Raw genomic sequence first — 12,161 nt, forward strand, 5'->3', positions numbered from 1 at the left:
CGTGTCCCCTGCATTGGCAGGCGGATTCTTTTTTTTTTTTTGGCGGTACGCGGGCGTCTCACTGTTGTGGCCTCTTCCGTTGCGGAGCACAGGCTCCGGATGCGCAGGCTCGGCGGCCATGGCTCACTGGCCCAGCCGCTCCACGGCATGTGGGATCTTCCCGGACCGGGGCACGAACCCCTGTCCCCTGCATCGGCAGGCGGACTCTCAACCACTGCGCCACCAGGGAAGCCTGGTAGGCAGATTCTTAACCACTGCGCCACCAGGAAAGGCCCTATAGATACTTTCAATCATTTTTTTAATCAGAAAGTACTGTTAGTACATAAAGTTAATCTTTAAACTCTTGTTTTCCTTACAGTAAATAAATTCTAGGTTTTATCAATAATTCCGTGTTAAAGGGCAAATCAATCATAGGTAAAAAGCAGCAGGTAGAACAAGGTATAAAATGGGGGGAGGGGGTGAGCCTTTGGGTGCCTCAGGGACATGCGGCTCCTCCCTGGTCCTGTTCCTGACCTGTGGTTGTTGCTCTGTCAGGATTCTCCTGGCAATTCTGTGATGGTTTCCTACTGTGTGATTTGGAGTTCTTACCTTTGTGTGTCCTCTGCGTCGGAGTTTCTGTCTGGTGTTGTTCAGCCTGAAGGACATCCTCTGGCATTTATTGTGGTGGAGGCTACGGGCAACAGGTGCCCTTGGGTCTTGTCAACCTGAGAACATTTTCATTTTGCCCTTGTATTTGAAGGGTATTTTCTCCAGATGGAGAATTCTGAGTTGACAGATGTTTATTCCTGCCTCAGCACTTTAAAGATGTTGTTCCATTGTCTTCTGGTCTCCATTGATCTTTGGATTTTAGCAGTGTGATGATGACATGCCCAGGCGTAGTTTTCTCTTTATTTATCCTACTTTGGTTTTGCTGAACTTCCTGGATTTGTTACTTTTATGTTTTTCATCAAATTTGAGGGTTTTGGCCATTCTTTCTTCAAATGCTTTTCAGTCCTAGCCTTATTCTCTTCTCCTGAGGATCATTTGATATTGTCCCAGGGGTTCCTAAGACTGTTCATTTTTCTTTCAAATCTCTGTCTTCAGATTATCTGGCTTCTGTTAACTCATCTTTAATTAACTTTGTTTTTGTCATCTCCCTTCTGATGATAAGCCCACCCAGTGAATTTTCTATTTCAGTTATTGTGTTTTTCAGTTGTAGAATTTTTGTTTGATTCTATTTTATCATTTCTATTTCTCTGCCAAGATTCCCTTTCTTTTCTTTGTTTAACTGTACTCTGATGATCCTAAAAGTCAAGCTCCAGATCTGACCCTTCTCTTGGCCCCAGACTCAAATTTCCTCATGAGAGAGCAAAATAACAAGAGAAATTTGGTTAATGAGGAGCAGTTTCTAAACTCACTAGTAATGTCTGATATATATGTGGTCAGGGTAGTGAGACTTCAATATTTTATTAAATCTCTTGTTTGGGTCTTGTTTTAGGTCGCAAAGGAGTTTGGCTTCCAAAATAACGGCTTCTCAGTTTACATCAATAGAAACAAGACTGGAGAAATAACAGCGTCATCTAACAAATCCCTCAACCTGCTGAAGATCAAGTGAGTGCCCGAGGGGAGAGGGTGGGGAGTAGGGAGGGCATGCTGGCACCAGTTACCCGCCTGAGGCTGCTTAGTTCTCTCCTTTTTCCTTCTCATGCTACTGTGATTATGGTCCTGAACGCAGACCAAAGTGCAGGTGACTGTGCTTCTTGCCAGGTGTTTGGCAGCCATGCTGAATCTGTAGTTACTGTTGAGCCGGTTTGATTGACTTGCGGAATTCGGGGATGTGTGTCACGAGAAGGAGTTATGGTCCTGGGTTGTGTGTGCACCTGCACACTCAGCTGCTTCACTGTGGAGAAGGACCTTGAATGTAGCTCTGTGCGTCGTTCTGCCTCAGGACCTGCTTGGTAGGTTGGGGGGGCTGGCAGTACTGTGGCCTGTTGCCCACGCTGTATTTCTTGCTGGCAGGACACCCTGGAGTGCCTTAGAATTGATGGGTAATGTCAGAAGGAGTTTCTAGGTTGCAGAGACCTCTTCCTGCATCCCACTGCCTGTTTTTCTAGTTTTATGGGAGCACAGCCACGTTCATTCATTTATGTGTTTTCATGCTACAAGGGCAGGGCTGAGTGATTGTGACAGAGACTGTATGGTCTGCAAAGCCGAAAACGTTTACTATTTGGCCCTTTACAGAAGAGGTTTGCTGACTCCTGTCTGAACTGCCTGGGCACACCTCACGTATCAGTGAGCAGAACCCTTCAAGTCATCTTAATCCTCAGACAGAGGGCAGGGAATTCTCCCATGGGGCTACAAGCAGCCTGGCTGCTGTAGCCACTGCCTGAGGGTTGGGCTGGGCTTTGCTGGCACTTGGCTGTGTGCCTTTTACCAGTCAGAATAATAGGCTATTTTGGCAGTTTGGTCATTTTTAGGTTCACAGCTAGTATATCAAGGGGGGAAAAATACAATTTTAGCATTAATTTATTTGTTCTTCAACAAATATTCGCTCGGTACCTGCTCTTTGCCTGCCGCTGTGATGATGTAAAGCCTTTCCCTGTTTACGTTCGTTTCCAGTGGGTGAGGGTCATCTTTCCTCCCAGCTTGCAAAGGGTTTTTGCATCTTGAGAATCACTTCCTATGGGTGTTACTCGGGTTTGGACTCACACCCAACACTCACTGGCGGTGTGCCTGGGAAGTCACCTAACCTCACTGGGCCTCACCACCCTTGTCTGCAAGGGGGTGGCGATGCCTCCTCCACATGGTTGTCCGGTGCCTGCACGTGATGAGCACTGCAGGGGTGGCAGCTGTGTGTCTAAGCTATTCTGATGACTGGATGCCAGAAACGGGGGCTGCAGAGTGAAACACCCTGTCTACCTGAGGTGTGGTCACAGTTGGATGGCATGTCTTTCTGGATTATCCTAGAGCATGTCTTTCCAGTGATAGTTGTGATGCTTGTTGAGCAGCACAAGCCCAAACTTGAGAACCTTGTCCTGTCACCGCTCGAGAGTTACTGACCATGTCTGTAAGAGTGCGGTCACCTTGAGCTCCTTGTGGGTTTCACTCCACTACCTCTGCTTCCATCGTCGCAGTTCAGCTGGCTGTTATAATTCTCTTGTTCATTTGTAGGTTCTTTTTTTCTCCTCTGGCTGCTTTTAAGATCTTCTGTTTGTCTTGGGGTCCTGTGGTTTCTGTTTGACCTGTCCTGTTTGTTTCTGTTTGGCCTGTTTCTGTTTGTGGATTCCTAGTTGGTTGGTTGGTTGGTTTAATGCTATCTGATGTAAGATGTGTTTTCTGTATCTGCAGGTTAGGTCTAGAAAATTCTTGGCCATTATCTCTTTATTTTTTTTAAGATATTTTATTTAATTTATTTTTATATTTTGTTTATTTATTTATTTGGCTGCGTCAGGTCTTAGCTGCGACACATGGGATCTTCGTTGCAGCACACAGCCTTCTCTCTCTAGTTGTGGCATGCAAGCTCAGTAGTTGCAGCACGCGGGCTCTAGAGCACGTTGGCTTATTAGTTGCCCCGCAGCACGTGGGATCTTAGTTCCCCAACCACGGATCGAACCTGCATCCCCTGTATTGGGAGGCGGATTCTTAACCACTGGACCACCAGGAAAGTCCACATTATATCTAAATATTACCTCTCCCCCATTCTCTCTATTATTTCAGTGATTACGTTTTTTACTTTTTTCTATTTAATTCTGTTTGATTCCTTTCAGCCCTGGCTGTTAGGTCATGTGCTCGCAGGGGCTCCTTCCCAGCTCCTGCTGTGCTCTCACCCTGACCCCCAGGCTTCCAGTGAAGACTGCTGGGTTCCCTGGAGGCTCTGCCTTGGCCTATCACACACCGGATGCTTCCCTCTCGGGTCTTGAGGAGTCTGGGGTCTGTCTGCCCCGAGTGAATTCAGGGTTTGTGAGGATCCTTTCACACTGTTGCTGTTGTTGTCTAGCCTGTCCCTAAGCAGGGGATTTGGGAAGAGCTGCCGAGTCTGCAGCCCCTCTGCCCACTCTCCGAGCCCCTTGTCATTGCGGATAGTCTCTTGTTGCTTGTACTCCTTTTGTTCCGTTTCCAGCTAGCATTCCATGCGTAAGTTTATATTCTTTGTCTTGAATTCCACACCTGAAGTCCTTGGCTGTCTAAATCTGTTGATTGTTGTCTGCCCTCTGTTGCTCCCAGTGGCTTGTTTCTCTTTTATGTTTGGTGACTTTTATTTGAGAGCTTATATTTGGCCAATCTTGGTCTTAGGGGGCCCTGAAAGATCTGGGGTTGGTGACTTTTCTGCGGAGAAGCCATTTGCTTCTCTCGGCACAAGGGGGCGTCATGGGCCCAGCACTTGAGTTAATTTCTGTCTGGTTTCCTGAACCAAGTAGCATCGCTGATTTTACCCCGGACACATGGCGGAGCAGGCCTTTGGTTACAGACTTCTCAGCAGTGACTTTTTCTCCTACAGCATAGTGGATGGAGGCAGACAGGATTCCTCCTTGGTTCCTGTTTTCAACTGGTGGGTTTTTCCCAGCGGTTGAGACATCCTTCAGACATCTGGCTTTGTGTGGCATTTCAGGTTCAGCAGCTCGCTTTGGGCAGGCAGGCTCAAGGCCTCGTCTCTCGTGGCCCAGACAGTGGCTATAAGCCAAGCTCAGGGTTCCCATAATGGGCTGGCCGGAGGTTCCTTCACTATTCTTATTTGAGCTGCTGTGGGTTTTTGGACCCTTGGGGAAACTCTTTTCTTTAGAGCTCCACAGTGCATTTTAGAGGATGTTTGTTAAAACTGATGTAGCATTTGAGCCATGTATCCTGAAGCTGGAGGGTGTTTAGGAATATCTCATTTGCTGTTAGAAACAAATCTTCAATTACAAGTTGGTGATTTTATCACCCTAAATTATGGGAGGGAAAAGAGGGGCGAGCAGACCCATTGAAGAGCTGCAGCCCAGCCTCCTGCTGTCCCAGCTGTGGTACCTGCTCCTATTCTCTCCGTTTGTTGATTGGGGGCTGCAGGCAGTTCTTTCAGTCTTTCTTCCTGTATGTGCATCTTGTTGAGAGCAGTGAAATACTTGCTTGGTGGTGGTGCTACAGCTTTTCCTCCTGTACTGGTGTTGAACACGCTGAGTGTCTCGGGACCTGCAGTGCTCCCAGGTGGGGACTGTTCACCCATACCGGCGGGGTGGCAGTCAGGCTCTGGCAAAGTCAGTGGTGGGTCTGACAGTGGAAGGACGCCATTTACATTGAAAATGATCGAAAACCAAATATTGTCCTTTGCACTGTGAATCATGGCAGCCTTTGTGGAAAGCAGTACGTCAGTGGCTTTAGGAACAAACAAAACTCCTGAGGTCTAACGGGCCCTCTCCCAGAAATCCACCCTACGGCCGGGAGACCGTGCGACTGCCCGTCTCTGGGCGTTTCCGTGGTGGGGCCTGTGGTGGCAGTCCCACAGGGAGTCATGTCCGTCATGCGGGGAGCAGCAAAGCGTATTGTGAGGCAACTTCACTGCAGAACGTTGATTAGACGTAGACCGTGTTTGGAGGGATTATGAGAGAACAGCAAATGCAGAAAGTGTGTCTCTTATCATCTCAGGTTTGTATATCAGTGACATGTGTTATGTACACATGTATTTGTGAACGTAGAGAAAGCAGGTATGTCCCAGGCAAGTAAATGGGGGGCAGCTGAAGAGAAGGCCAGGGAACGAATGAGGGAAAGTGGGAGCTAAGCAGAGAAGGAAGAGGGAGGGGGCCATGCAGCTCCAGTGTCAGCTATGATTTTGTGTGTTCTTTGTGGAACCAGGTGCGTGTATGCGTGTGCAGCATAGATTGTGCAGCGTGGTTGTAAGGAAGTTATGTTACAGTCCAGAGAGCCTGCTGCTGACCTTCATGGGGGAAGAGGCATAGGGGAGGTGGGAAAAGAGAACTCTGGTCTCTTAAAATTGGAAGCCTCATTGTTTAGGCCTGCAGAGTGGTTGATGTTGCTGTTTGCAGGTTTCAGAGGTTCTCACACCTGACTTGATCTTCTGTGCAGCTCAGGTTGTGAAGAAAGGAAGGCTGCCTCTACTTAACATTTGTCATTTGAACAGGCATGGAGATTTGTTGTTCCTGTTTCCCTCGAGCCTTGCTGGACCGTCGTCTGAGATGGAGACATCGGCCCCACTGGGGTTAAAGGCCTGTGGTGCTCCCAATGTGGTGGAAGATGAGATCGACCAGTACCTCAGCAGGCAGGACGGGAAGATCTACAGGAGCCGTGACCCACAGCTGTAAGTGCCTGCGGGGCCACAGTGTCAGTGAAGTGAAATGTCTGTAACGTGCCCTGATAAAGAAATGTAAGTTTTGAGTTTGACCATCTATTTTCAGATTACATCTCACTTCAAGCTGTTCTGTGAGCTTTTTCTCATTGTTTGAATCTCAAAGTATGCTCCACGTGTACTTTATTATTATTATTATTTAAAATACACTGTGATTGTCTTTTTTTTTAATTAATCAGTTTTTACTTTTGGCTGCGTTGGGTCTTCGTTGCTGCATGTGGGCTTTCTCTAGTTGTGGCGAGCGGGGGCTGCTCTTTGTTGCCGTGCGCAGGCTTCTTACTGCAGCGGCCTCTCTTGTTGCGGAGCACAGGCTCTAGGTGCACAGGCTTCAGTAGTTGTGGCACGCGGGCTCTAGAGCATAGGTTAAGTAGTTGTGGCATCAGGGCTTAGTTGCTTCGCGGCATCCCGGACCAGGGCTCGAACCTGTGTCCCCTGCACTGGCAGGCGGGTTCTTAACCACTGCGCCACCAGGTAAGCCCCACATGTAGTTTAAAATTTTCCAAGTGTTGAGAACTAAGAGTTCTAAGAAGTCCTCACCGTGGTGTTCCCCTGAGACACGTGCATGTGCAGAGTGGGCTTTAGCAAGTGTGACAGGGTGGAGGGGGTGGTACCTGGGCACCTGCTGGTGCAGGTCCTTGTTCACGTTGTCTCATTTAATTTTAGTGGCGGAATCTCAACCTTCCATATTCAGTACACTCTTTCCGTTCTTCTAGGGAACACTTCATTTGCTGAAGGTGCTGCTCCTTCTTTGAATATTCACTTTTCACCAAGGATTGTATAAAATGCTTATGCTTGTATACATTTGTTTATTATAGATTTTTTGCAGTTCTTTTTAAGGAAACTATTTAGAAACATCTGAGTTCACACTCAATGATGTAAAATTGTCTGAGCGAAGATTGTCTCTTCAGTGGAGTCTTTGTAACTGCATCACCCTGTAATCAAGACATTGAGATACTGGGATTCCACATGCTGCATTAGTGACCTGTATGTCTCAGATCAAAGGGCCCCAGATTGTTCTGAGCTGCAGTTGGCGTGGAGCCACTCTGTGGCTGTGGCCATCAACTGGCTCTCTGCCCCCATTTGTGTTCTTCCCAGGGACCCAGTGCCACTCCTACCCCGATCCGTGTTTGTGAGGCCTCATTAGGAATCTTTTTGAGTGTGCACGTGCCTGTGCGTGCATCACCTGTAAGAGTCTGCCTGTTGGGAGACTCAGGCCCTTTCTTCTCTGAAATATAGAATGCGGTGCACCTAGGAGTTCTGACCCCATGTGGACAGTGCTGTGACTGAGCCTGTTGGCGCCCGAACGCATCTCCACTGTCCTACTATGCACAGACTGAAACCCACAGAGCCAAGCGTTCTTTTCATGCTTTTTTCCAAAATATGCATGAAGTGGGTGTTTTCCACACTTTAGCTATTTATGTACCATTCTCAGGGTTTTTTTTTACATCTTTATTGGAGTATAATTGCTTTACAATGGTGTGTTAGTTTCTGCTTTATAACAAAGTGAATCATTATACATATACATGTTCCCATATCTCTTCCCTCTTGCGTCTCCCTCCTTCCCACCCTCCCTGTCCCACCCCTCCAGGCGGTCACAAAGCACCGAGCTGATCTCCCATTCTCAGGGTTTTTGCCATGTCTATGTACCAACTTTCTTAGTCTTTACCAAACGTTTTTATTTAAATTGACTTTAAATCCATTCAGTTTTGCTTTTAGTTTGTGGTAATATCCATGAAATCAGTTAATATCCATGAAATCACAGGTTTGGTGCACTGGTCAGTGTTTTCTAATACACACCAAAATATTAAACCATTAAAAACTGTTCACCACATACCATTTCAGATAATTTCATGTGGATGGGGAAGTACTTTATTAGGTATGATGTGCCTTTTAAGTATCAACATTCAGGGAGGCAGCAGCAGAAGAGCAGTGTGCTGACACTGTGCGTTTCTCTTCCCTGTGCTCTAGGTGCCGACATGGGCCTCTGGGGAAGTGCGTGCACTGCGTTCCTCTAGAGGTGAGAGTCCAAGTAGAGTGAGTTCCCAGAGCCGTCTTGACACTTCCCCTAAGTCCCTGGGCTGGGTCAGAGTGGTTCAAGGAAGTTACCTATTTATTGCCCTGGGCCTCGTATTCCCACTAGTGCAGGCTGCACTGAGAGGATGAGCCTTTATTTATGGGAGTGACCTTCTGGGTGGATTATGAACGGCTGGGACATGGGTATTGCTGTGATAAAGGAGCAGCATTTACACTGGGCTCCCTGGACAGTCCTTTTAAAACCTGACACAAAGCTGGGCCTGGCGGTTTTCATGCTCATCATTGTTTTGATTTACTCTACCCTGAATCTCACGTCTCCTCTACTGATTTGTCGTGGTGAGGTTGAGAGTTACCACAATAATGCCGACTGGTGACTGGTTGACACTGAATTTACGGCAGGAAGGCCAACCTGATTTTCTTCATGAGGCTCCTCTTGCTTCATCTTGTGGCTTTTTTTTTTGCAAAATTTACCTGATATTTATTTGACTTAGAGCATTTTGTGTTTAATAGAGATTCATTTCAATCTTGAAAAGATAACTGGTACACAGAGAAGAACTTGGTTCTGACTTAGAACGATAGTGAGGACCCATCACCAGTTCCCCCTCACTGCCTGCCCACCCGCCTCGGGGTTTGGCGGGTGGAGGCTGCGACCGCGACCGCGACCCCAGCGGCGAGTGCATGACTGTTGACTGTGTGTTTTGGCAGCCTTTCGACGAGGACTACCTAAATCACCTGGAGCCTCCCGTGAAGCACATGTCCTTCCACGCCTACATCCGGAAGCTGACTGGAGGGGCCGACAAGTAAGCGGCCTGAGGGCAGGGGGCGGCACCCATGTGGCTTTGGGGCGCAGAGTTCCTTTTCTCTCTCTGGCACGTGTTGCTTAAAGCCCCTGGGCATATGAGTGAGAAAAGTAAAGATCAAAGTCTGGGCATGAAGTCTTTGTATTCGTGAATCTTTTCCTGATTCTAAAAGAGAAACAAGTCGGGGGAGACTCTGGTCCCTGCTGTAATCCACAGTGCCCAGTGCATGGGCAGAGGCCAAGCAGGCAGAGGCCAGGCTGTGGAGGCCCAGGGGCACCCCGCTGACCTTCCTTCGGGTATGCGGTACCCTGGCAACTTAGTTGTTTCTGAACCTGGATGAGATAAGGCGTGATGGTGGTCAGTCTTCTGTCTGTGGAGTCTGCCCTTTGCCCTGGAAGCTGCCTCTTTATCAACTCAATTTCACAGCTGTAGCGGGGCTGAGGCGGTGGCGCTGTCCATGGCTTGGCCTCTGGTGCCTCAGCATTGCTGTCTGCAGGCTCGGCCAGGCGGGCAGCGTGGGTGGGGTTGGGCAGTGGGGGCAGCTGTCTCTTGGCTCTTAGAGCATGCTGTGACAGTGGCAAGCTGAGAGCAGTTTGATTTCTTTTAAACTACGTCAGGTACTTGCCTGTGCAACCCCCTTCTGTTGATATGCTCACCTCACCAGAAAGTAACGGACTTCTTACTGTGATTTTATGATTCCTATCCATGCAGGGAGAGGAGACGGTGGCTGAACCCGAGTCAGCAACATTTTGTGAAGAATGTCATGTTGGCCTGCTCGTAGTTTTTCTCTGACAACCCGCTAACATCCTAAAATGACTTTTAAAAAAAGTTAGACCAGGAAAAAAAAGATCCCACCAGAAGCCCATTTTTGCCCACTTGTGGGGTAAGCTCTGGAGCTGTCTTGACCAGAGCATGAGTGTGCTGGGACCTGTCTGCCTTTTGTCCGTCTAGGTCAAGGGCTCACTTGTTGCTGTTGTTAACGTGCAGCCTAGGTGGCAGTCATTGCTTCCCAGGTGCCATCGTTCCAGCATGCCGCTGGCTTGTGAGGACAGGACTATTCACTGGACCATTTGTGAACGGGAAAGTGGCAGAGGGTGAAGTCACTTGTGCAGGCTCACCCCAAGTCCACAGTGGGGCCCAGGACATCCTCACTGACCAAAAGCAGAGTGAAGATATCTTTGTTATGTATCCTAATCAGGTTTTTTCTATGAATAAGAATTTTATACAGAAGTCTAAGTACTAGACTCATAAAGTAAATGTTTCTGATAAATTGATGGAACTTGAAAAGAACTTCATTTTCTGTCAATGGCATAGGTTAAATCTAGATATTTAGCAGTACTGTTGAAAATCTTATGCGGTACATATATACAATGGAATATTACTCAGCCATAGAAAGGAACGGAATTGGGTCATTTGTAGAGATGTGGATGGACCTTAGAGTGTCATACAGAGTGAAGTAAGCCAGAAAGAGAAAAACAAATATCATATATTAATGCATATATGTGGAATCTAGAAAAATGGTACACATGAACCTATTTGCAGGGCAGGAATAGAGACGCAGACATAGAGAACAGACATGTGGACACAGGGGGACGGGGAGTGTGGGACAAATTGGGAGATTAGTTTTGACATAAATACACTACCACGTGTAAAATAAATAGTGGGAACCTGCCGTATAGCACAGGGAGCTCAGCTCAGTTCTCTGTGACGACCTAGATGGGTGGAATGGGGGTGTGGGAGGGAGGTCCAAGAGGGAGGGGATATAGGTATACATATACATATATATGTAGTATATATGTTTATGCATATATACGTATATACGTATATGTACATTCACTTCATTGTACAGTAGAAGCTAACACAACATTGTAAAGCAACTACAATTTAAAAAAAAAGAAAAAGAAAAAAAATCTTCATAGATGTCAGTGGTAGTGAAAATTAAAACTGCTTTTATTGGAAAATAGTTTTGTATTCTTGTACAGTCTAGTGTACAGGACAGAAGCTACAACACCATTAGAATAAGTTTTAGCACATTTTCCCTGCTGTGGATACCACGTGCTTAGCTCCTGAGAACTCCCTTCAGGAAGTGTAAGATACCTGACATTTTATTTCCAGCCTCCTGCTACACTTTTCACCATTGTAATGTTTAATTAATTAAGTTGCCTTTTCTTTTTCAGGGGGAAATTTGTTGCCCTGGAGAACATCAGTTGCAAGATTAAATCAGGGTGTGAAGGACACCTTCCGTGGCCTAATGGCATCTGTACTAAGTGCCAGCCAAGTGCCATCACTCTGAATAGACAGGTGAGATGTTCGCTGTATCCATCTAGATGCAGAAAGCAGTAGATTTGTGTTCATGGCTGAGGAGTGAAAATCTCTGGAAAAGCCCCTCCTTGGAAAGGAGCTGCTGGTAGCAGTGTGAGTTACATGGGGCAGAGTCTCGGGTATTTTGGGGCTGATTGATTGACCCTTTTATGGAAATCATACACTGAGGACATTATTTGTAAGATCTCTAGCTCTTTCAAGCATAGAGGAGAGCCTTCAGTTTTCTGTTTTGTTGGCTTGTGTGGAGGCAGAATTTACTTGGCGACTGTTTAAAATGCTCAGTGGTTGTGACTTTACCTTTTAAGAAACTGCGGCTCTGGAAGTTGGTAGTTGAACAGAACTGCCCTGGGACCACCTCAGGGCATCTGTCCAGGCCAGGTTAAGAAGGGGGCTGGACTCAGGAAGGAGCGAAAAAAGAATCAGGGAAAACTGTGTGCAGTTATTCTGGCTTTTTCCACTCTTATTGTCCAGCCCTCCAAAAATAGCCCTCCTCATCTTTCCCCTGCCACTGCCAGCCCATGTTTAGCTCCTTAGAATTCCATCCCTCCTTAACTGTTTGAGCACCTTTCTTCCCTTTCTTTCTCTCCTTCCCTCCATCCATCCCTCCCTCCCATTCTCTTCTTTCCTTCCTTCCTCCCTTCCTTCCTTTCTGTTTATTTTGGCTGCATTGGGTCTTCGTTGCTGTGCAT

At 47.1% G+C, this 12,161-nt stretch overlaps 1 protein-coding gene across 2 annotated transcripts in view; it reads left to right on the top strand.

The window, feature by feature from the left end:
* NPLOC4 (NPL4 homolog, ubiquitin recognition factor) overlaps nt 1-12,161 on the top strand; it is a 55,905-nt gene that overhangs the window by 9,565 nt on the left and 34,179 nt on the right. The window contains exons 3-7 of one of the 2 annotated variants that reach the window (XM_060134993.1): nt 1,478-1,590; nt 6,092-6,268; nt 8,285-8,333; nt 9,056-9,150; nt 11,328-11,451. In XM_060134993.1, coding sequence (XP_059990976.1) covers nt 1,478-1,590; nt 6,092-6,268; nt 8,285-8,333; nt 9,056-9,150; nt 11,328-11,451 — 558 coding nt within the window. Of the gene's footprint in view, nt 1-1,477; nt 1,591-6,091; nt 6,335-8,284; nt 8,334-9,055; nt 9,151-11,327; nt 11,452-12,161 lie in introns of those variants that run through there. The other variant, XM_060134992.1, reaches the window with a different exon arrangement.

This window comes from Lagenorhynchus albirostris, chromosome 20 (assembly GCF_949774975.1).
Source record: "Lagenorhynchus albirostris chromosome 20, mLagAlb1.1, whole genome shotgun sequence".
Classification (NCBI taxonomy): Eukaryota; Metazoa; Chordata; class Mammalia; order Artiodactyla; family Delphinidae; genus Lagenorhynchus; species Lagenorhynchus albirostris.